At 40.5% G+C, this 22,537-nt stretch overlaps 1 protein-coding gene across 1 annotated transcript; it reads left to right on the forward strand.

Moving 5' to 3' along the window:
• Positions 1 to 355: 355 nt before the first annotated feature.
• On the forward strand, positions 356 to 21,565 carry tasor2 (transcription activation suppressor family member 2). The gene is made up of 17 exons (XM_061924626.1): positions 356 to 672; positions 807 to 945; positions 1,150 to 1,298; positions 7,709 to 7,804; positions 7,878 to 7,950; positions 12,425 to 12,516; positions 14,056 to 14,193; positions 14,273 to 14,415; positions 16,121 to 17,841; positions 17,917 to 18,577; positions 18,657 to 19,002; positions 19,081 to 20,175; positions 20,247 to 20,369; positions 20,441 to 20,594; positions 20,672 to 20,777; positions 20,840 to 21,021; positions 21,104 to 21,565. Exons 2-17 carry the CDS (start codon positions 885 to 887, stop codon positions 21,178 to 21,180), a joined length of 5,217 nt encoding a protein of 1,738 aa, XP_061780610.1. The 5' UTR covers positions 356 to 672; positions 807 to 884; the 3' UTR covers positions 21,181 to 21,565.
• Positions 21,566 to 22,537: the final 972 nt, after the last annotated feature.

Below are 22,537 nucleotides of genomic sequence, written 5' to 3' on the forward strand. Positions count from 1 at the left end.
GATTGATTGATTGATTGATTTGATTGATAATTGTAACCCAATAAAGCCAATTAGAAAATGTAACCCTTACTTTCATAAATCGACATTTATTTCGCGGTAATAGTACTGATTTGTTCTGCTATCTTTAGCTAATATATTCAACGCCATGACCGTGCTGCCCCCTATTGTCTGGGAGTGCAAGGTCAGTCAGGGTACTCTTAGTTTTTTCAGCATTATATATGTATGGCAGTGTAATTATTATTATTATACATATCTATTTGATTAATTGATTGCGCAACGTTATTACTTTAAAAAAAACAAAAAAAACACAATTGTACTCGACAGAGGAAGTCACATGACGTGTCGCGAGGCATAACCTGTCCAGTGGGACCACATTACTCACATAGTGTACGTCAACTAAAGAAATGTACACCCTTTTTTAAATGAGCGCTACCTTTTTTTTTGGAAGGGAAGTCGGAACAAGAACAGACTTGGGCGCGTCAAGTCCGCAGGCGAAATATTGTGCAACTCCTCTCCAATTCGACGCCGTACTTTGTGGCTTCGCAAACTTTCAAGATGGACGATGGCGCCCGGTTTGGTTTCTCTTTCCTTTTCCAAAGTGTCCGCCGCTCAAGTGTGAAGCCTCGTCGCCTACCGGGCCTGGGTTGTATCTTACTTTCATTGGAATGACGGGTAAAAAGCGGATTAAATACGTTTCGGTTATTTTTTTTAAATATTTTTTTAAAAAAGTGCTACGTGGCCCAGAGTTCGTGACTTCCTGGTTTGTGACACCGACGTTTGTTTTCTTCCTCTTCTTGACTTTCCAGGCGAAGAAAAAGAAAGAAGTCGGGAGGATTTGTTCGAGGCACATATTTTGACATCATGTTTGAAAGGGGAGCTTTCTGATGGACACACCACGACGTTTAATACGCCTGGAAATGGAAAGGGGAAGGATTCGGACTTTAGGTGACGAGCCGCCCAGCTTTCACTTTCGCCTTCAAGAACAAATCTGGCTTTAAATTTGATGTTTCATCACTACACCACATTCAGCAAATTTTAGACACCTTCTCGCTTTATTTGACGTTAAACCACGAATATTTTATATACTATTCCCCTAAATTCGTCATTTTTCTAATGTTTTTTTTTCTTTTCTCCTTCTCAATTTTGTAGGTGTTTTAATACCAGTGTCTGAAAATTCGGATGATTTCAATAACAAGATTTTGGCTCCAATCCAAAGTGCGTACTTGTACGAAGAGTCAAAGGTTGATTTCAAATATCACTCTGCTCTCATCTTTAGGAATCCAGCGTTGGAAAAAAAGGTTGGTTCACTTTTGTTAACTTTTTTTTTTTTTTAATAATTTACATGAGAGGTGTCCAAAGTGCAGTCGCTTGCGGTCCATGGAAAATGCTTTAAATACTATCACCAAAATAAAGTGGAATAAAATAGAATACAAGTGAAATGTAACGAGAAAAAGTTGACTCGGATACAAAACCCAAAACCAATGAAGTTGGCACCTTGTGTAAACCAGTGTTATTCAACCACTGTGCCGCGTGTGCCGTGAGAAACAGTTTGGTGTGCCGTGGGAGATAATCTAATCTCACCTATTTGGGTTAGAAATATTTGTTTGCAAACCAGTAATTATAGTCTGCAAATGATGTGTTATAATAATAATAATACATTTTATTTATAAGGCGCCTTTCTGGGTGTTGTACCGAAATCTGTTACCCATCGGAATTTGTAACTCCAGGGGGCGATGTTCCCATGGCGTTTGTTTGATGGTTAAACGGCAAGCCCAAAGAGGAGGAGAAGAAGAACGCTTGCGTAAATGGCGTAAACTATCCTTAATGCTGAAACGTCAGTTGTCAGAATTTCAGCATTAATAAATTACACATATTCTGGAAATCAATGATTCATTATAGTATGAGTCCATTGTTATTATTAATGCTGAAATTCTGACAACTGACGTTTCAGCAGGATAGTTTACGCCATTTACGCAAGCGTTCTTCTTCTCCTCCTCTTTGGGCTTGCCGTTTAACCATCAAACAAACATCATGGGAACATCGCCCCCTGGAGTTACAAATTCCGATGGGTAACAGATTTCGGTACAACATGGGCACTCAAGGACACCGTATAAAATCAAATTGGATAAAAACAACAATAATAACAACAACAAAGATAGAGAAGAAAAGATGATCACAATGAATAGGCAGTCAGGAATAGGTGTGTTTTGGGTTTTGATTTGAAGAGGGATATTGAGTCTAAGTTACAAAGGTCTGTGTTGTTGTTGAGTGGCGGTGCTGTCTGGAGCTCGGCAGAGTAACCGTGTAATACTCTTCCATATCAGTAGCTGGCAGCAGGTAGCTAATTGATTTGTAGATGTCGGAAACAGCGGTAGGCAGCGTGCAGGTAAAAAGGTGTCTAATGCTTAAACCAAAAGTAAACAAAAGGCGAGTGCACCTAAGAAAAGGCATTGAAGCTTGGGGAAGGCTATGCAGAACGAAAGTAAAACTGAACTGGCTACAAAGTAAACAAAAACAGAATGCTGGACGAGAGCAAAGACTTACTGTGGAGCGAAGACGGCGTCCACAATGTATATCAGTACATGACGTGACAATCAACAATGTCCCCACAAAGACGGATAAAAACAACTGAAATATTCTTGATCGCTAAAACAAAGTAGGTGCGGGAAATATCGCTCATAGGAAGACATGAAACTGCTACAGGAAAATACTCCCCCCAAAAAATAGGAGCGCAAGACAAGAAGTAAAACACTATACACAGGAAAATAGCAAAAACCTCAAAATAGAGATGTCCGATAATGGCTTTTTTGCCGATATTCCGATATTGTCCAACTCTTAATTACCGATTCCGATATCAACCGATACCGATATATACAGTCGTGGAATTAACACATTATTATGCCTAATTTTGTTGTGATGCCCCGCTGGATGCATTAAACAATGTAACAAGGTTTTCCAAAATAAATCAACTCAAGTTATGGAAAAAAATGCCAACATGGCACTGCCATATTTATTATTGAAGTCACAAAGTGCATTATTTTTTTTAACATGCCTCAAAACAGCAGCTTGGAATTTGGGACATGCGCTCCCTGAGAGAGCATGAGGAGGTTGAGGTGGGCGGGGTTGGGGTTGAGGTTCGGGGGGTTATTAGGGGGCAGCGGGGGGGTGTATATTGTAGCGTCCCGGAAGAGTTAGTGCTGCAAGGGGTTCTGGGTATTTGTCCTGTTGTGTTTATGTTGTGTTACGGTGCGGATGTTCTCCCGAAATGTGTTTGTCATTCCTGTTTGGTGTGGGTTCACAGTGTGGCGCATATTTGTAACAGTGTTCAAGTTGTTTATACGGCCACCCTCAGTGTGACCTGTATGGTTGTTGACCAAGTATGCATTGCATTCAATTGTGTGTGTGAAAAGCCGTAGATATTATGTGATTGGGCCGGCACGCAAAGGCAGTGCCTTTAAGGTTTATTGGCGCTCTGTACTTCTCCCTACGTCCGTGTACACAGCGGCGTTTTAAAAAGTCATAAATTGTACTTTTTGAAACCGATACCGATAATTTCCGATATCACATTTTAAAGCATTTATCGGCCGATAATATCGGCAGTCCAATGATATCGGCAGTCCGATATTATCGGACATCTCTAGTCGTGACAGTACACCTACTTTGAGACAAGAGCTATAGTCATTCATGGTTGGTTATGGTTTAAATTCATATCCAACAATTGCGACGACGACTTTTTACTGTCAACTGAGTTTTTAGTTTTTTAATGATTTCTGCTGGTGGTGTGCCTCCGCATTTTTTCGCCAGCAAAAAATGTGCCTTGGTTGAAAAACACTGGTGTAAATCATAAATAAAAACAGAATACAATGATTTGCAAATCCTTGTCAACTTATATTCAATTGAACAGACTGCAAAAGACAAGATATTTAACGTTCAAACTGGAAAACTTTATTTTTTTGCAAATATTAGCTCATTTGGGATTTGATGCCTGCAACATGTTTCAAAAAAGCTGGCACAAGTGGCAAAAAAGACTGAGAAAGTTGAGGAATGCTCGTCAAACGCTTATTTGGAACATCCCACAGGTGAACAGGCTAATTGGGAACAGGTGGGTGCCATGATTGGGTATAAAAGCAGCTTCCATGAAATGGAATACAGTGCTTAATAGTAGGGCGGAATACCACTGGAACTTCAATAAAATCCCCTGAAGAGCAGGGAAACCGGCGAAACAGGCTTGTAGGGATGAAATAGCCTCTGTGTTTTTTCCTGACCTAATTAGAAATATGAATAGAACGCTTTATTGTCATAAAACATGATTTTCGGAGGGGAAAAAACAACTTATTTTTAACATTTTATGGCTGGGAACTTGAAGGTAGCCTAGAGCAGGGGTCGGCAACCCGCGGCTCCGGAGCCGCATGCGGCTCTTTGATCACTCTGATGCGGCTCAGCTGCATACTTGCCGACCCCCCCGATTTTCCCGGGAGACTTCCGGACTTCAGTGCCTCTCGCAGATAACTCCCGGGATTAATATTCTCAGATTTTCACCCGTACAATAATAATAAGGGCGTGCCATGGTGGTAAAGCATTTGGCACCCTCTACAATCTGTATTAACAGCGTGCCAGCCCAGCCTCTTGATATATGCATCTTCTGCTTGAACACGTAAGTGACAGCAAGGCATACTTGGTCAACAGCCACACAGGTCACACTGACGGTGGCCATACAAAACAACTTTAACACTCTTACTAATAATGCGCCACACTGTGAACCCACACCAAACAAGTATGACAAACACATTTTGGGAGAACATCTGCACCTTAACACAACATAAACACAACAGAACAAATACCCAGAATCCCATGCAGCCCTGACTCTTCTGGGCTACATTATACACCTCTGCTACCACCAAATCCCGCCCCCACCCAAACCTTGCTCCCTCACACATCAACCCCCCCCCCCCTGTGCGCCGGTTGAGGTGGGCAGGGTTTGGTAGTGGGGGTGTATAATGTAGCCCGGAAGAGTTAGGGCTGCATGGGATTCTGGGTATTTGTTCTGTTGTGTTTATGTTGTGTTACGGTGCAGACGTTCTCCCAAAATGTGTTTGTCATTCTTGTTTGGTGTGGGTTCACAGTGTGGCGCATTATTAGTAAGAGTGTTAAAGTTTTTTATACCGCCACCGTCAGTGTAACCTGTGTGGTTGTTGACCAAGTATGCCTTGCTGTCACTTACGTTAGCAAGCAGAAGCCCTATACAACGTGTGGCCGGGCCGGCACGCTGATTGTAGTGGGCGCTAAATGCTGTACCATCACGGCACGTTTGAGAGAATAATTGCCCTGAGATTCGTAGTCTGCCGGAGAAGATAGGGAGGGTTGATAAGTATGACGCTGTCAAGCGCCATTCATATAAAACTCGCGGGCCGCACTAACATTCAATTTGTTTAGGTGTGAGCCGCGTGTCTGAGAACCCTGGTTTATACATAGCACAAAGCAATAAAGTACTTTGTATGCAGTGTTATTTCATTTTAAATTTCAAAAGATTTATGTGGCTCCCATTGTTTTCTTTAATTTGTGAAACTGGTCAAAATGGCTCTTTGACTGGTAAAGGTTGCCGACCCCTGTCCTAGAGGATATAGAAATGGTTTTGAAAAGGAAAAACATCAAAATGGTCTGTGTGCGGCCCAGTGGCAAACGTTTGGACACCCCTGATTTACATCAACAATGTCTATCGGCACTATGTTGCTGGCTTGCGACCATGTGACCTTCCCCTTCCTTCAGCTCATTGTTGCAAAACCTTTGAGGATTGCAGTATTTCCAAAAATCCCATATTGTACAAAAATGTGAGGCCTTCAACATGGGGATATTAATGTTGTGCACCGCCTCACAGATAGGGGGAATGTTTTGCCGGTAGCAGCTTTTTTGCCAAAAGTTCATATTTGAAGGTAAAACAACATTATAAGATTTACTCTACACGGTCTGTGGTCGTCTTTTACTGTAACCAAGGGTCCTGAGCACCATAGTTTTCCTCCAAATCCAATAATTTAAAAATTCTGGAACAATAATTTTGTCATTTCCCACCTGGCAACGCTGCTTCAGGTTCTCAGTTGGAAGGCCACTTAGACTTAGACAAACTTTATTGATCCACAAGGCAAATTGTTCCACACAGTAGCTCAGTTTCAAAGGTTGGAAAGGATAATGCAGGTATTAAGTAGACACAAAATGTACCATGGTAACGATATAAAATATAATGTAGGAGCCGAAATGCTGTTTAAGTTCATTTACATTTTATGGAAAAGGGGACTATTTACTTTATTTGAATCATACGAAAATGTATATATTGCATGCTTAGAATAATTATAAGGTACACTTTATTTGTAATTATTACATTCGTCTGAATAATTTGATGTACTGCTTTAATAATAATAATTAAATTTAGCATTGCGGTTGTTTAAAACCTGTACAAATATTTAATTGATTTTAAAGGAGCAAATTTAATATTAAACAACACATGTATTTCTTCTCACAGGCATATGGTCACCAAACTCCATGGAAAGGAATATAGACTACTAACTTTGTGCTACCTTTGGCCAATCTGCTGCTTTCTGTATTCGTTACTGTGCCTGCGACTACGAAGCCTGTTGCTCCAAATTCGGAAAACAAATAATGTAGTCAATGTTTTGTGGAAAGTGAAGTATCACCTGCTTGTACAAAACCCAAAACCAGTGTGTGTAAATCCTAAACAAAAACAGAATACAATTATATTCAATTGAATAGACTGCAAAGACAAGATACTTGAAGTTCGAACTGAGAAACTTTTATTTTTTTTGCAAATATTAGCTCAGGAGTTTGATGCCTGCCACATGTTTCAGAAAAGCTGGCACGAGTGGCAAAAAAGACTGAGAAAGTTGAGAAATGCTCATCAAACCACTTATTTGGATCATCCCACAGGTGAACAGACTAACTGGGAACATATAACGTATGAATGCTCAGTCATTCACAAACAAAGATGGGGTGAGGGTCACCACTTTGTCAACAAATGCCTGAGCCAAATTGTTTAAGAACAACATTTCTCAACCAGCTATTGCAAGGAATTTAGGGATTTCACCATCTAAGGTCTGTAATGTAATCAAAAGGTTCAGAGAATCTGGAGAAATCACTGCACGTAACATTGAATGCCAGTGACCTTGGATCCCTCAGCATCAAAAAGCGACATCAGTGTGTAAAGGATATCACCACATGGGCTCAGGAACACTTCAGAAAACCACTGTCAGTGACTACGGTTGGTCGCTACATCTGTAAGTGCAAGTTAAAAGTCTACGATGCAAAGCGAAAGCCATTTATCAACAACACCCAGAAAAGTTTCAATAAAAACAACTTTTTTAATGACAACGAAAACTTCTAACAGATAGCTCTTGAGTATATTTAGAGATGTGAGTGTTGAAAGTAAAAAAAAAAAAAGTGTGATTTGCAAAAAAAAAAAAGTTTCTCAGTGTGAACATTAAATATCTTGTCTTTGCAGTCTATTCAATTGAATATACGGTAGGTTGAAAAGGACTTGCAAATCTTTGTATTCTGTTTTTGGGTTTTGTCTCACAAAATATTTTCTTTTTTTAGCTTGTGGGGACCCGCCACAAGTAAATGACTGAATAGGAAACATGAAATCTCCTATACACATTTACAAGGGTGAAATGTGTTTTTTTTTGTTTGTTTGTTTCTCCAGTATGCTGCCTTTCGGGCGAAGAAAAAACAAGCAGGGTATACGGAAGAGGATCTGGAGGAGACGTATGGCTTCATGCTGTTTGACGACATCGACAAGGTAGAAGCAAACGCGACACAACCGAGGTCAAGATCCGTTTGGATAAATCACTTTGCTGGTTGTCTTTTTCAAGGCTAACGCACTTGGCCAAACGGGAGTGCTCACCGGGACCACATCCTATTCATTTTTGGGGGATCCCTCAAAAGGTAAAATTATTTTTTTTTTTAATTGTGTGTACAAAATAAGGGGTGCAACATTGTCGACATATATCGACAATAAACCTGAACAAAATCGCGAGTAAAAACATCAAGTGTGGTAACTAGAGATGTCCAATAATGGCTTTTTTGCCGATATTGTCCAAATCTTAATTACCAATTTCGATATCAACCGAAACCGATATATACAGTCGTGGAATTAACACATTATTATTCCTAATTTTGTTGTGATGCCCCGCTGGATGCATTAAACAATGTAACAAGGTTTTCCAAAATAAATCAACTCAAGTTATGGGAAAAAATGCCAACATGGCACTGCCATATTTATTATTGAAGTCACAAAGTGCATTTTTTTTTTTTTTTAACATGCCTCAAAACAGCAGCTTGGAATTTGGGACATGCTCTCCCTGAGAGAGCATGAGGAGGTTGAGGTGGGCGGGATTGGGGGTCGCGGGGGGTGTATATTGTAGCGTCCCGGAAGAGTTAGTGCTGCAAGGGGTTCTGGGTATTTGTTCTGTTGTGTTACGGTGCGGATGTTCTCCCGAAATGTGTTTGTCATTCTTGTTTGGTGTGGGTTCACAGTGTGGCGCATATTTGTAACAGTGTTAAAGTTATTTATACGGCCACCCTCAGTGTGACCTGTATGGCTGTTGACCAAGTATGAGTTGCATTCACTTGTGTGTGTGTGAAAAGCCGTAGATATTATGTGATAGTGCCGGCACGCAAAGGCCGTGCCTTTTAAGGTTTATTGGCGCTCTGTACTTCTCCCTACGTCCGTTAAAAAGTCATACATTTTACTTTTTGAAACCGATATTACATTTTAAAGCATTTATCAGCCGATAATATCGGCAGTCCGATATTATTGGACATCTCTAGTGGAAACGTTTCCTCTTATTTTTGTTAAAAGGACTAATACTTAGCTCATTTTGCCAAGCAGATCTTGTTTTTATGACACTACCCCTGTAATACGGAAGCATTTAAAGCGGGGAAATTGAGGATGCGGTCTCAACTCGGTTAAAAAGTTAGCCTAAAAATAAAATCAGATTTTTTTTTTTCATCAAAAATTTGATTTTTTTTCCTGCTTTTTAAAAAAAACTTACAGAAATATTTCAAAACAAGTTTTGCTTTTATTTGATCAAAAACTAGTAGTTTGAAATTAAACCGCATAGACACTACGTCTTACTTCTATAATGTTCTTTTCAGACCGGATATAACTTGTGTGTGAATGGGTGAATGTGGAAATAGTGTCAAAGCGCTTTGAGTTCCTTAAAAAGGTACAAAAGCGTTATACAAGTACAACCCATTTGTACTTTATTTGGAAAAGTTTTCAAATAACTAAATCAAGCGCTTCCTCTTTTTAAAAAAACAAAACCAAAAAAACTGTCATTGCTCAAAAAAATAATAATGAATCAAAATCAAAAAATGGTATGACTTATTGGCCAATTTAGGGTTCCAATTACTTCACATCAAATATTGCACTTTGAAATGTTTTTTTGTGGGGAAAAAATTGATATTTTGTGTTTTCAATTTTAAAAAAAATATAATAAATAAAACCAACACTAGTAATGGTTATACTGGTGAAAACAAGTAGAGCATGCTTAGCAGCCTAATGTACGCCCAAAACTAAAGAGGAGACATTTTACCAAGGTATGCGTATAGGCTACACCAATGAGGAATTATTTTATCCTGTGATTTGGCTGTCTGCATACGTTTCATATTGCCATGATGACAGCTGTGCTAATGTTGGAACCCATTTCCTCAAGTGTATCAGCATATTGAGAAGGAAATAGGCACTGAAACTACCCATATCCACATAGGTTTTATTTGTCGAAAATATATTTTGCCCTGTCATTTGGAATACACATCGACATACAGGCTAACGGGCTTATATTTCCCCCGTTAGCATGTATGTCAATTTGTCATTGACCAGGCTAGCATGCTAAGCATTACACTAGGAGCTGAGCACCATCACACTAAGCATTGGTTGCAGGAATATACTAGTTGTGTTAGACAAGATCATAGACTGTATTGGACAATATAGTTTACATACCAAATGTCCATTTCCATTTATTACAAGTAATAAGAAAACGTAAATGCCTGACTTACCTATCAAGGAGGAAATTAGCAAGGTAAAAAAATCTTCTCCGCCTTCAGTCGTCTCCATCTTTCAAAGGTATCCTCGATACAAATCCTCGTTTTGTTCCTGGCTTTGTCATGAATAAGTTGAGAATGGTAACTTTTAGATTTACTAAGACCTGACATGTTTAGTAACCTTACCAGTGGCAGTAGCCAGACGAAGATGTGACTCACTCACGGACTTTCTAATTGGTCAAATGGTAGGGGGGCGGGACACCGAAATGAAAACAATAACAAGATTTCAGGGCTGTAAATGTCATTTTGAAATGAGCATATCCCGTCTGAACTACTGTTATCAGTTATAGAGGTATTGGAAAAGAACATGATTTATAATGCCTTTTGACATATCAGGGCCATTTAATGATGACTTGACATGAAATTATTACATTTGGCTCCTTTAATGTCCTTTTTTTACTTTAAAAAATGACAGTTTTTTTAACACTTTGCCTGTCCTTGTTTTTAAATGGACATTAGTTTAATAGTTATTTTTATTTTTGTAACAGGCGAATGAGCAGCACAGTTACAGTATGAATAAATATGTATACCGTATTTTTCGGACTATAAGTCGCAGTTTTTTTCATAGTTTGGCCGGGGGTGCGACTTATACTCAGGAGCGACTTACGTGTGAAATTATTAACACATTACCGTAAAATATCAAATAATATTATTTAGCTCATGCACGTAAGAGACTAGACGTATAAGATTTCATGGGATTTAGAGATTAGGAGTGACAGATTGTTTGGTAAACGTATAGCATGTTCTATATGTTATAGTTATTTGAATACTCTTACCATAATATGTTACGTTAACACGTTCTCAGTTGGTTATTTATGCCTCATATAACGTACACTTATTCAGCCTGTTGTTCACTATTCTTTATTTATTTTAAATTGCCTTTCAAATGTCTATTCTTGGTGTTGGATTTTATCAAATAAATTTCCCCAAAAAATGTGACTTATACTCCAGTGCGACTTATGTGTTTTTTTCCTTCTTTTTATGCATTTTCGGCCGGTGCGACTTATACTCCGAAAAATACGATAATAAGAAAACGTAAATGCCTGACTTACCTATCAAGGAGGAAATTAGAAAGTTTGGTTTCAGATATAAAAAAAAATTCTCCGCCTTCAGTCGTCTCCATCTTTCAAAGGCATCCTCCATACAAATTCTCATTTTGTTCCTGGCTTTGTCATGAATAAGTTGAGAATGGTAACTTTTAGATTTACTAAGGCCTGACATGTTTAGTAACCTTACCAGTGGCAGTAGCCAGACGAAAATGGCAACCTGGATGTGACTCACTCACGGACTTTCTAATAGGTCAAATGGTAGGGGGGCGGGACACCGAAATGAAAACAATAACAAGATTTCAGGGCTGTAAATGTCATTTTGAAATGAGCATATCCCGTCTGAACTACTGTTATCAGTTATAGAGGTATTGGAAAAGAACGTGATTTCTTAATGCCTTTTGACATATCAGGGCCATTTAATGACTTGACATGAAATTATTACATATGGCTTCTTTAATGTCCTTTTTTTTTAACTTTAAAAAATGACAGGTTTTTTTTAGCACTTTGCCTGCCCTTGTTTTTAAATGCACATTAGTTAAATAGTTATTTTTTATTTTTGTAACAGCACAGTTACAGTATGAATAATTATGTATAATATAAATAGTCATATTTAGTTATTAGGCAAATGCCTAAAATATCTCAAGCTGAATTTAAAAGTAGAGCCACTGAATTTGTGTGCGCTTTGTGATCCGTTTAGTCGACTATAAAAAAAGTTGTCGTTCGTTGCAGCCTTTGGAGAAAATGTCATAATTCAGCACAAGCCAATTCCAGTTCATTTGTCGAAAGTAAACATTATTTGAACATACCTAAACTTTTTTTTTAAGCCAGTTGTAAATGAGAAGAGCAAGTCAAGGTACATTGCTTTCAAAGTCCACTCGACAGGTTTGTTTTGCAATCAACTGTGGGGTGAAAGCATTTTTTTTTTACTGCCATATTAAAGACGAAACACATGAAACTAATTATTGTGTTGAATCATATAAATATAAGTGATTTTTTTTATTTATTTAAACAATATAGTACAGTAGTAGTACACATAGAGGATAACAACTTGTGTTCAACTCGTCTAGCTTCCTGTTGCTAGGCAGAGTTCGTAGAGCTCAAACTCGGCCAACGAGGCTGTTTACATGACAAACACGAGACGAGCCGACAGGAAGTCAGACTGAACACGAAGAAGAAGACAGATTCCCTCAAAGGAAATGATCCTCTTTATAAAAGGAGAACTCCACCACCATCTACCACTAAAAACATTTTCTTTGTGTGTTCAGGTGTTTACATATCAATGTACTCTGACTGTTTGGAACGGCAACCCTGGAGAAATTCCGAGTCGGGCTACATCGCCATCATCAGGCTGACAACGGTAATAGGAAATTGTACCTTGGCACGTTGTGTAATTCGTAAATAAAAACAGAATACCATGATTTGCAAATCCTTTTCAACCTATATTCAAGACAAAAACAAGATACTTAACATTCGAACTGGAAAACTTTGTAATTTTTTGCAAATATTAGCTCATTTGGAATTTGATGCCTGCAACATGTTTTAAAAAAAGCTGGCACACGTGGCAAAAAAGACTGAAAAAGTTGAGGAATGCTCATCAAACACTTATCTGGAGCATCCCACGGGTGAACAGGCTAATTGGGAACAGGATGGGGCGAGGGTCACCACTTTGTGAACAAATGCCTGAGCAAATTGTCCAACAGTTTAAGAACAACATTTCTCAACGAGCTATTGCAAGGAATTTAGGGATTTCACCATCTACGGTCCGTAATGTCATCAAAAGGTTCAGAGAAATCACTGCGCGTAAGCGATGATATTACGGACCTTCGATCCTTCAGGCGGTACTGCACTTCAAAGCGAAACCAGGTGTAAAGGATATCACCACATTGGCTCAGGAACACTTCAGAAAACCACTGTCAGTAGCTACAGTTTGTCGCTACATCTGTAAGTGCAAGTTAAAACTCTACTATGCAAAGCGAAAGCCATTTATCAACAACACCCGGAAACGCCGCCGGCTTCGCTGGGCCCGAGCTCATTTAAGATGGACTGATGCAAAGTGGAAAAGTGTTCTGTGGTCTGACGAGTCCACATTTCAAATAGTTTTTGGAAACTGTGGATGTCGTGTCCTCCGGAACAAAGAGAACAAGAATCATCCGGATTGTTATAGGCGCAATATTGAAAAGCCAGCATGTGTGATGGTATGGGGGTGTATTAGTGCCCAAGACATGGGTAACTTGCACATCTGTGAAGGCGCCATTAATGCTGAAAGGTACATACAGGTTTTGGAGCAACATATGTTGCCATCCAAGCAACGTTATCATGGACGCCCCTGCTTATTTCAGCCAGACAATGCCAAGCCACGTGTTACAACAGTGTGGCTTCATAGTAAAAGAGTGCGGGTACTAGACTGGCCTGCCTGTAGTCCAGACCTGTCTCCTATTGAAAATGTGTGGCGCATTATGAAGCCTAAAATACCACAACAGAGACTCCGGACTGTTGAACAACTTAAGCTGTACATCAAGCAAGAATGGGAAAGAATTCCACCTGAAAAGCTTCAAAATTGGTTTCCTCAGTTCCCAAACGTTTACTGAGTGTTGTTAAAAGGAAAGGCCATGTAACACAGTGGTAAAAATGCAGCTGTGCCAACTTTTTTGCAATGTGTTGCTGCCAATAAATTCTAAGTTATTGATTATTTGCACAAAAAAAACAAGTTTCTCTGTTGGAACATTAAATATCTTGTCTTTGCAGTCTATTCAATTGAATATAAGTTGAAAAGGATTTACAAATCATTGTATTCTGTTTTTATTTACGAATTACACAATGTGCCAACTTCACTGGTTTTGGGTTTTGTATTTATTGAAATGAAAAATCAATTGACGCGCTATTCTCCGTCCCGCAGGGGAGAGTTAGAAGAATTTCCGAGAGCCACGGCCAAAGTGTACCGGCACCCACCTCGGGATTTGACTGCCACGTGTCTCAAAACTTGGCCTTGGTGTCGCCCAAAACCAGCTCGCCCCTGGCATTCAAGAGAACCCAAGTAAAAAAAAAAAGAAAAGTCTAATTCCTTAAAAAATGAGCCCCTCGCTAAGGGAGTGCCCGTCGTCTCTGTTTTGCAGTGTTTCATTTATGAGCTGCTCGATGATGGAAGCAATGGAACGGCGAAGTCTCCCAGCTTCACTTGCCCTTTTGGTATTGTGGCATTTAAATACAGCATCAAAGGAAAAGGAAGGAGAAAACGTTGGACTCCGTTGGCAATAAAGTGAGTAAACTAAATTAAAAATATGAATGCCACTTCATTATGCAACAGGGCAATTTCCAAAATACCCCAACCTCCGAATTTTATTCAAATTTAGGATAACATTTTCTCATAAGGATAATATAAATTGATTGAATACACACAATTATACATACATACATTAAATCATTAATACATATATACGCGCACACAAAGGTATTCACACGCATACAGTACAGGCCATTTCAATGCGTTTTCTTTTATTTTCATGACTATTTACATTGTAGATTGTCACTAAAGGCATCAAAACTATGACACCTGTGAAGTGAAAACCATTTCAGGTGACTATCTCTTGAAGCTCATCCAGAGAATGCCAAGAGTTTGCAAAACAGTAATCAGAGCAAAGGGTGGCTATTTTGAAGATACTAGAATATAAAACATGTTTTCAGTTATTTCACCTTTTTTTGTTAAGTACATAACTCCACACGTGTTCATTCATAGTTTTGATGCCTTCAGTGACAATCTACATGGCATATCAAATACAATTTAAATAAAAATTGAATGCCTCTTTTCTATATGCAGCCTTCTGAGGTAAATATCAACATTAACTTTTTCCACAGGCTAATAAATTTGAAAATAAAATAACAATGAATAAATCAACCATTCAGGACTTTAAACTGCTCAGTTTGCAACACACTGATCTAATCTGATGTGCCCAAGCCAGATACCTGGCATCTTTTCTTGGATGCAAGTTCATTAATGTCGGGGCTCAGGCTTTGAGCTGAGGCAACCTTCATTATCGAACGAAGGTGTTCATCAGTCATTATATCTCGTAGTCCACCCGGACCACAGTCTTGGGGGCGTGCCTTAAAGGCACTGCATTTAACGTCCTCTACGAGCTGTCATCACGTCCGCTTTTCATCCATTCTAACAACGTGCCGGCCCAGTCACAAGATATGTGCGGTTTCTGTACGCGCACACACGTGAATGCAAAGCATACTTGATCAACAGCGATACAGGTTACACTGAGAGTGGCCGTATAAACAACTTAAACACTGTTAGAAATATACGCCACACTGTGAATCCACACCAAACAAGAATGACAAACGCATTTCGGGAGAACATCCGCACCGTAACACAACATAAGCACAACAGAACAAATACCCAGAACCCTTTGCAGCATTAACTCTTCCGGGACGCTACAAAATACACCCCCGCTACCACCAAACCCCGGTGAATGCGGTGTTACCGCGGCGGCGCCGCTGTATGTAATCGGCGGGCCAACTCTCGTGTTAATTTGATATCGCCTCAAGGGCCAAGTGAAATTACAATTTGGCCCGCGGGCCAGATTTCAACACCCATGATGTAAATAGTCCTGAAAATAAACAAAACGCATTGAATGAGAAGGTGTGTCCAAACTTTTGGCCTGTACTGTACATAGGTAGCTCCGCTCCCACATACATACACAAATACAGTACATACATACACATTCCCTGTACAAACATACATATACACATACTGTACATATACAATACATACACTCATGCATCCACCTTGTTTTTAATGAAAATGTAGACCTACTAAGTTACTCTGTATTTTAATGTTGGTCATTATGGTGATACTTGTTTTTTCAGATGGTGAAATAACTGTGAGAACCACTGTTTTAGAAGTTTCACTTAACAGGGATACTTCAATTCAGTTAACTAAATCTGTATTTTACCTTTTTCAGAGTGGACACACAACCTCGTGATCTCATCGCTTCTAAGATTCTCAGAGTTCTGCCGGTCTTGGGCTATGCAGGAGGTGATGTTGAGAAAACAAACACTGACCCGAACAAAGGAGTGTACAATGTCGTGACACACCCCTTACGGACTTACACAGTGCTGCTAAATCCGGTGATGCAACCATGTCCTCCTGCGGGACCTGGGGTTCGGTACATTGCTCTATCATCTCCTGAGCCAGTACAAGCCAGTCCTGTACAAATGGGATCAGAAAAACCGCCAAACTGTGAAATGGAGTGTGTTAAGGATGAAGTTGGTGTTACAGCTCCGCAAACTCTTGCCCCGAATGAACCGCCAGTGCCGAACGAAGCGGATGATCCCGAACTAAAAAAACTCCCGACTCCTTCGACATCCGATGACGTTCCTTCCGAGCTGATTGTGAGCATTACATCCGAGCAATCTGTGCCTAAGAAGAGCTCAATCAGTCCCGTGTCAACAAAGAAGCCTTTGTCCGACGAACACAAGAGGACTTTGGAATGTCCAAAGATAGCTAATGTCACAATAGAGCAACAAAAGTATTCCACTAAAGGTCAGAAAAAGACAACTAAGGCATTTATTGAGACGCCTGCATTGGAAAAAGTTCAGATAGCATCAGAAGACGATACGCTTAATAGTCAGAGTGACCAAAAAACGGAATCATCCAATAAATTGCACCAAAATGCAACATCAAATAAAGATCGTAAGACCTTCCCAGGACATACTTTCGGCAAATGTTCATCAAGAAATAAAAAAGTCAGACCTGTTACTGTCGAACGAGAGACATCAGACGCGGAAGTACAGACAATAGGGAGCACTGTAACGGACCGGGAAACGGAATCATCCAATAAATTGCACCAAAATGCAACATCAAATAAAGATCGTAAGACCTTCCCAGGACATACTTTCGGCAAATGTTCATCAAGAAATAAAAAAGTCAGACCTGTTACTGTCGAACGAGAGACATCAGACGCGGAAGTACAGACAATGGGGAGCACTGTAACGGACCGGGAAACTCCAAAATGTGAGCGTTGGAACTTAAAGCCAGTCATCAGCGAGTGTGGAAGAACCTTAGTCCCTCATGGCTCAAGGAGGAAGGCTGCACATATGATGAAGTCTTTACCGGAACAAAATGTGTTCCGTAGTCGTCCTAACAAGGCATCTGATGCAGTTGGAGAGACAGAGCAGCAGTCCATCACTCCCCCAGGATCGGGAACAGGTGAGACTGAGGTGGTGGAATCCAAGACCGTAGCCAATTATCCGGAAAACGTTAGTCCGGAGCAAAGCACTGTGCACGATTCAGGCTACGGGGAAGATGCTCTTCCAGCAGAAGACATTCAGGAACGCAGTACTACCACTTCTTCTGATCGGCTTGTCGAAGAAGTTGAACCAAAATGCATCCTGTCAAACAGAGCTCGCACAAAACACCACCTCAGTTTAAATGTCACTACTGAAGATCAAACTACTGAGACAGAGCTTCCTTTGAAGAAAAGCAAAAGTCACACCGAGGTAAACCCAAATGTAGCTGACGAAGCGCCGTCTGCGACGAAGGACACCGACGTTCTGGATACTCAAGATTCGACGCAAGCGGCGACTATCAAGCGTAGCCCTTCATCAATTTTCCCAAAGTGGAAGCAGTTTAAAAAGCTCAAAAAGCAGCAAGCCATCTCTAAACTACACATTAAAAAGAAATGTGAGTCAATGTGATTTCTCAATTTGTTGCCACACAAACTATTACTCCGAATTAAACTTCACGTTGTCTTCACAGGGCGGTTGCATTTTCAAACCTCATTGGAAGAAACTGGCAAACAGAGCGCTGGGGAGGACACTATCTGCAAGAAGAACATCTCTAACACATCTACAGATGCTTTGAACTTACTTGCTGATCTGGCACTGGGGGCCACCAATGAGCAAGTTCTTTCACAACCAGGCCAAGAACTAATGAATGACGATGCTAAAGGTGTTGCTAGTACTGATCAAGTGTCACTTCTTTATGCTCTTCTCGGGAAGCCTGTCTTTAAGCCCACTCAGCCCCTTGAGTCACAAAGCGTTCTTGCGGAAGACATGGACTTGGTCAGTTTGTTGCGTGAAGAACATGCCTACTCTATATATCAGTTTGTGCCCTTGGCTTTACCAGGCAAAGAATTCCAGGTGTCTCCTTTGAGTGGTTCCACTGGACTGCTGCACCATCACCAGACAATGTGTAGTGGTCAAACACTACACTTGTCTGATGATCAAAGTGAAAACAGTCAGGTGACTTCAAAACATGCAAGCAAATGCATGGCAAGGTTCCAACGTTATCGCAGTTTTGTTGAGGAAAGTGGGTCTATCAAAGTGACACGGCAGTGGCAAGAGATGTATGACTTCGGTGGAGACAGCAGGTTTTCAGTTGGGTTTATGAACAGAAGCATCATACGAGCCTTACATGGGTATGTGCGCTAGATGTGGATTGGTTGAGTTCGGCTGCTTTTTTCGTGATGATAATGATCTCATCTTTCATTTTTACAGCCCGTGGGATATCTCTATTCAAGACACCAACAAAGACATACAGCTTGTTGTCCACATGTGGATTGGTCTCTTTTATAGCCGCTCCACAGCGAGGTTCTTCGATGTTGACTTGGATCTTGAAAACTTGGAAGAAATGGATTGTTTGGAGACAATGCCAGCCCAGTCTGACCTCAAGGAGAATCCCTTTTTATTACCACCAGGTGTGGTAGACACTGCAGAATCTTCCATTTCTAACTCTTTGGACCTCAGCCAGAAGGAGACCAATTTGGATCAAGAATCTGAAATTCTGGACTTGTCACTGAAGAACCCCAATGTAGAGAGTCTTACTCCTGGACCAACATTTGTGGTTTGTTCTGATATTACAGATGTTTTCAGATAACATGTTCTTGTTCTGGGTCAACATCATTCTTCTCTCTTTTCCCAGGAATGCCAAACAACGATTCTCCCCGCAGAAACTTTAAATAAGTGCAATGATGTCAGCAGCGAGTGCAGTAGGACAAATTTACAAGAAGATAGCTACCTGAAAGACGAGGGTGAACCTTCTCTACATGAAGATGTAACTGACAATCACCTACAAGCACAGCTGGAAAATAATGACAATCACGATGTTATCAGAATGGATCATGGGTTGCATGAATCCAACAGTGACAGGATGGATTTGGAAGGTGAATTCGAAAATTCAGGAGCCAAAGTATTGAGTGTGGCGTTGAAACATGGAGAAGATTCACCTGGGGCAGAAAACGAGGTCGACAAAGATGTGGTTAATCCAGTGCCTCAAATAGAAGATGACAAAGAATCGGATACATTCTGCAAAGACAGTATTTTGGCGACTGAAAGACTGTTGCCAAGGGATGATCCTGAAGATGTGCAGGTTGACAACCTCAATGACAAAAGGGATTATTTTGTCAAGAACGATATCTTAATTTCAACAAGTTTCAGTGTTCAACAGGGCATTGACACAGTCCTCCCAACGTCAAACACAGATGACAGACTCGGTGAGATTAAGACAACCGACGTAGAACATACTCTTGATCAACCTTCAGAAACGAACAAGTACGCATCTACCTTTCCGGCCGTAAGTGATTGCACGAAAAACAAGAATGCACAGCCAATCCAGGCAGCATCTACCTCACAAAGTCCGCAATCCTCTGAATCGTCAGAGGATCCAGTGGCACTTCCGTTAAACAATAAATCAAAGGTGAATCACTTAATCACAGAAGACACGTCTGATATAAATGTCCTGATGGAGGTGGACGAAATATCTCAGAGAACCAGCAGAATTGCGATTGCAGAAAGTGCAATAATGAGCACGGACATAACGCTTCAGTGCGGTCCGAGTGACTTCCAAATGGACGAGAGGAATGATCCAAGGAACGATCCAGGTGATCCATTCCAGTTCCTGGATCCACTGAGGCAAGACAACGGGGAGAGCGTTCAGAACACCTTGAAATCCAATCAAACAAAATACAGATTCTATATACTAGAAAAATCGGAGGATTCCTTCTATGCGGAAACAAAGGTAAACAAATACCCACTGATTCCAAAAACATTCCATGGTTCAACTACAACTTTGCTTCAAACTTTCCAAAGTCCCAGCTAGAGTCAGAAGGACATACAGCGGTGCAACTGTCCCGGTTCTTTCTCGCCGGTGAGGACAAGTCGCCTTTGCTCATCGTTGTCAGGAATGAGGACATAGCAGCAAGCATTTGCGAGGTAAGCAGTGAACGGTGGCAAGTCTTGTCCACATTTCTGACCCCCGTGTCTCAGAACTCTCCTTTGCTCAGGTTCCGCACCTCCTCGAGCTGAAGAAGTCGCTGGGTGTGCAGTTTGTCGGCATCGACGAGCCGAGCGACGTGATGAACCGTACCTATCAGGAGCTTTTTGTCAACGGAGGCTTTGTGATGTTTGACGGGGGAACGCTGGAATCCCTCAGCCTCTGTACGTACCCCTACGACGGAAACCTCTCCGAACGCGTCCCAGTCTAATTCACGGTGTCGCCTTTCTTTAACGTGCAGACGACATGAGAAGATTCATGGAGATCTTGCAAGACCTTAACAAAACGGGGAAATGGAAGTGGTTTTTGCACTACAGAGACAGCCGGCGAATCAAAGAGAACGCGAGGTAGGGGTCCTATTATATTTTCATCTGTTCACGAGTTCCACTGATTCTACTCCGATCCTCAGGTTCAGTACGGATGCTGAGGAGAAGAAGCATTTCTTAGGATGGGCAGAAGATGCAGGGCTAGCAACGGTCTTGCCTTACCACGATTGCGATATCAAATCAAGAGCTCACCCGGACTATCTTGCATGTCTGGTGCACTTGCAGGCCCAGAATATATCATACCGGTTTCCTGTCTTCATAACTGGTGAGAATCTACTGCAGTGCATTTGAAATTTGGAGACTCTTGAACCCTCAACACAAATTCAAGGTGTTTTTCTTCCTCACAGACACAGGAGCCGGTGACTTTGAAGCGAGCGGGATTTTGACGACCACGATCGGGTCTTTTCTGATGAGTTTTCGGTGATATGCTTACAGCCGTAGTCTTTTGTGCCACACAACTACACTAATCCACCTCCGTTAATACTGTTTAAGGTTTCAAGAGTTTTTCCCTTTATGGACTGGGGGGAAAAAAAATTGTTGCTGTCATGTTTGTTCTTTCCGTTCCCGTGGTTCATTTTTTGGAACCAAAGCAATAACTCGTCAGTCATACAAAAGTGCAGCTGCGTTTGAGCAATTTATATATATATAGATTTATTTTAAATGATTTGTTTCAAAAGTGTCATGTTTTTATTACTTTTTTTTTTGGTTGGTCATTTATTTAAAATCATTAGTATATACATAAAAGATTCTGTTTCCATGAAATGACAAAATGTGCCTTCGGTGTAATAAAGTTTTCCATGCAATGTAAAGTATTTGAGTCACATGTTCTTACACAATATATGGAGGAACGCTCACAGAACAAATCTTACAGTATTTAAGAAATGCATACCATACTTGCCAACCCTCCCAAATTTTTCGGGAGACTCCCGAATTTCAATCTCCCGGGACAACCATTCTCACGAATTTCTCCCGATTTCCAGCCGGACAAGGCACGCCCCCTCCAAGTCAAGTATTTCATATATATATATATATATATATAAATAAAAGAAATACTTGAATTTCAGTGTTCATTTATTTACACATATACACACACATAACACTCATTGTTGAGTTAAGGGTTGAATTGTCCATCCTTGTTCTATTCTCGGTCACTATTTTTCTAACCATGCTGAACACCCTTTCGCAGGTACCCAGAAAGGTTTCGAGTACCACCAAAAAAACTGAATCTCTGAAGACAGTATAAAAATCTGTGTTAAAGGTGTACAAATACTGTTTGTATAATAAGCATGTTATTGTTTACAAATGAGGGTTAAGAGTTCAGTACTAAAAAAAAAAAAGTGGCTTAAGTACAGTTTTTTAATTGAGCTGCTGCATTTTTTGGTTGGGTTGTTTATTTATTTTGAGTAATGTCTACATTTCGAAAAGGGGAGGAATGTAATAGAGTGATGTATGTTTGTCTGTTGCCATCTCCTGGTGAAGGTTGGCTATAGCGTACTGGGGTTACTTTTTGGTTGGCCAACGATTTACGTGGTGTTGCGCACCTGACCTCAAGTGTGTGAGTCTGTTCTGAAGTCTACAGTAAAGAGACGTACTTCATCACCTCGCCTGTTTATTGCCTCCAACCCAATATATTACAACAACATTGCTGTTTACGGCAGACGAACTGCTTTACGGTAGAATAAAACACGACTGCTGTTGTTGTGTGTTGGTACCGCGCTGGGAGGACGTTAATGAAACTGCCTAACAATAAACCCACATAAGAAACCAAGAACTCGCCCTCG

The sequence above is a fragment of the Nerophis lumbriciformis genome, linkage group LG29 (genome assembly GCF_033978685.3).
Source record: "Nerophis lumbriciformis linkage group LG29, RoL_Nlum_v2.1, whole genome shotgun sequence".
Classification (NCBI taxonomy): domain Eukaryota; kingdom Metazoa; phylum Chordata; class Actinopteri; order Syngnathiformes; family Syngnathidae; genus Nerophis; species Nerophis lumbriciformis.

What these genes read in the sequence shown, in the direction of transcription:
- tasor2 (XM_061924626.1), top strand. Translation starts at nt 885, where the DNA reads ATGGACACACCACGACGTTTAATACGCCTGGAAATGGAAAGGGGAAGG. An exon ending in GGGAAGGATTCGGACTTTAG is followed by an intron (nt 946 to 1,149) that starts GTGACGAGCCGC and finishes TCAATTTTGTAG; the next exon opens with GTGTTTTAATACCAGTGTCT. An exon ending in CCTTCTATGCGGAAACAAAG is followed by an intron (nt 20,176 to 20,246) that starts GTAAACAAATAC and finishes AACTTTCCAAAG; the next exon opens with TCCCAGCTAGAGTCAGAAGG.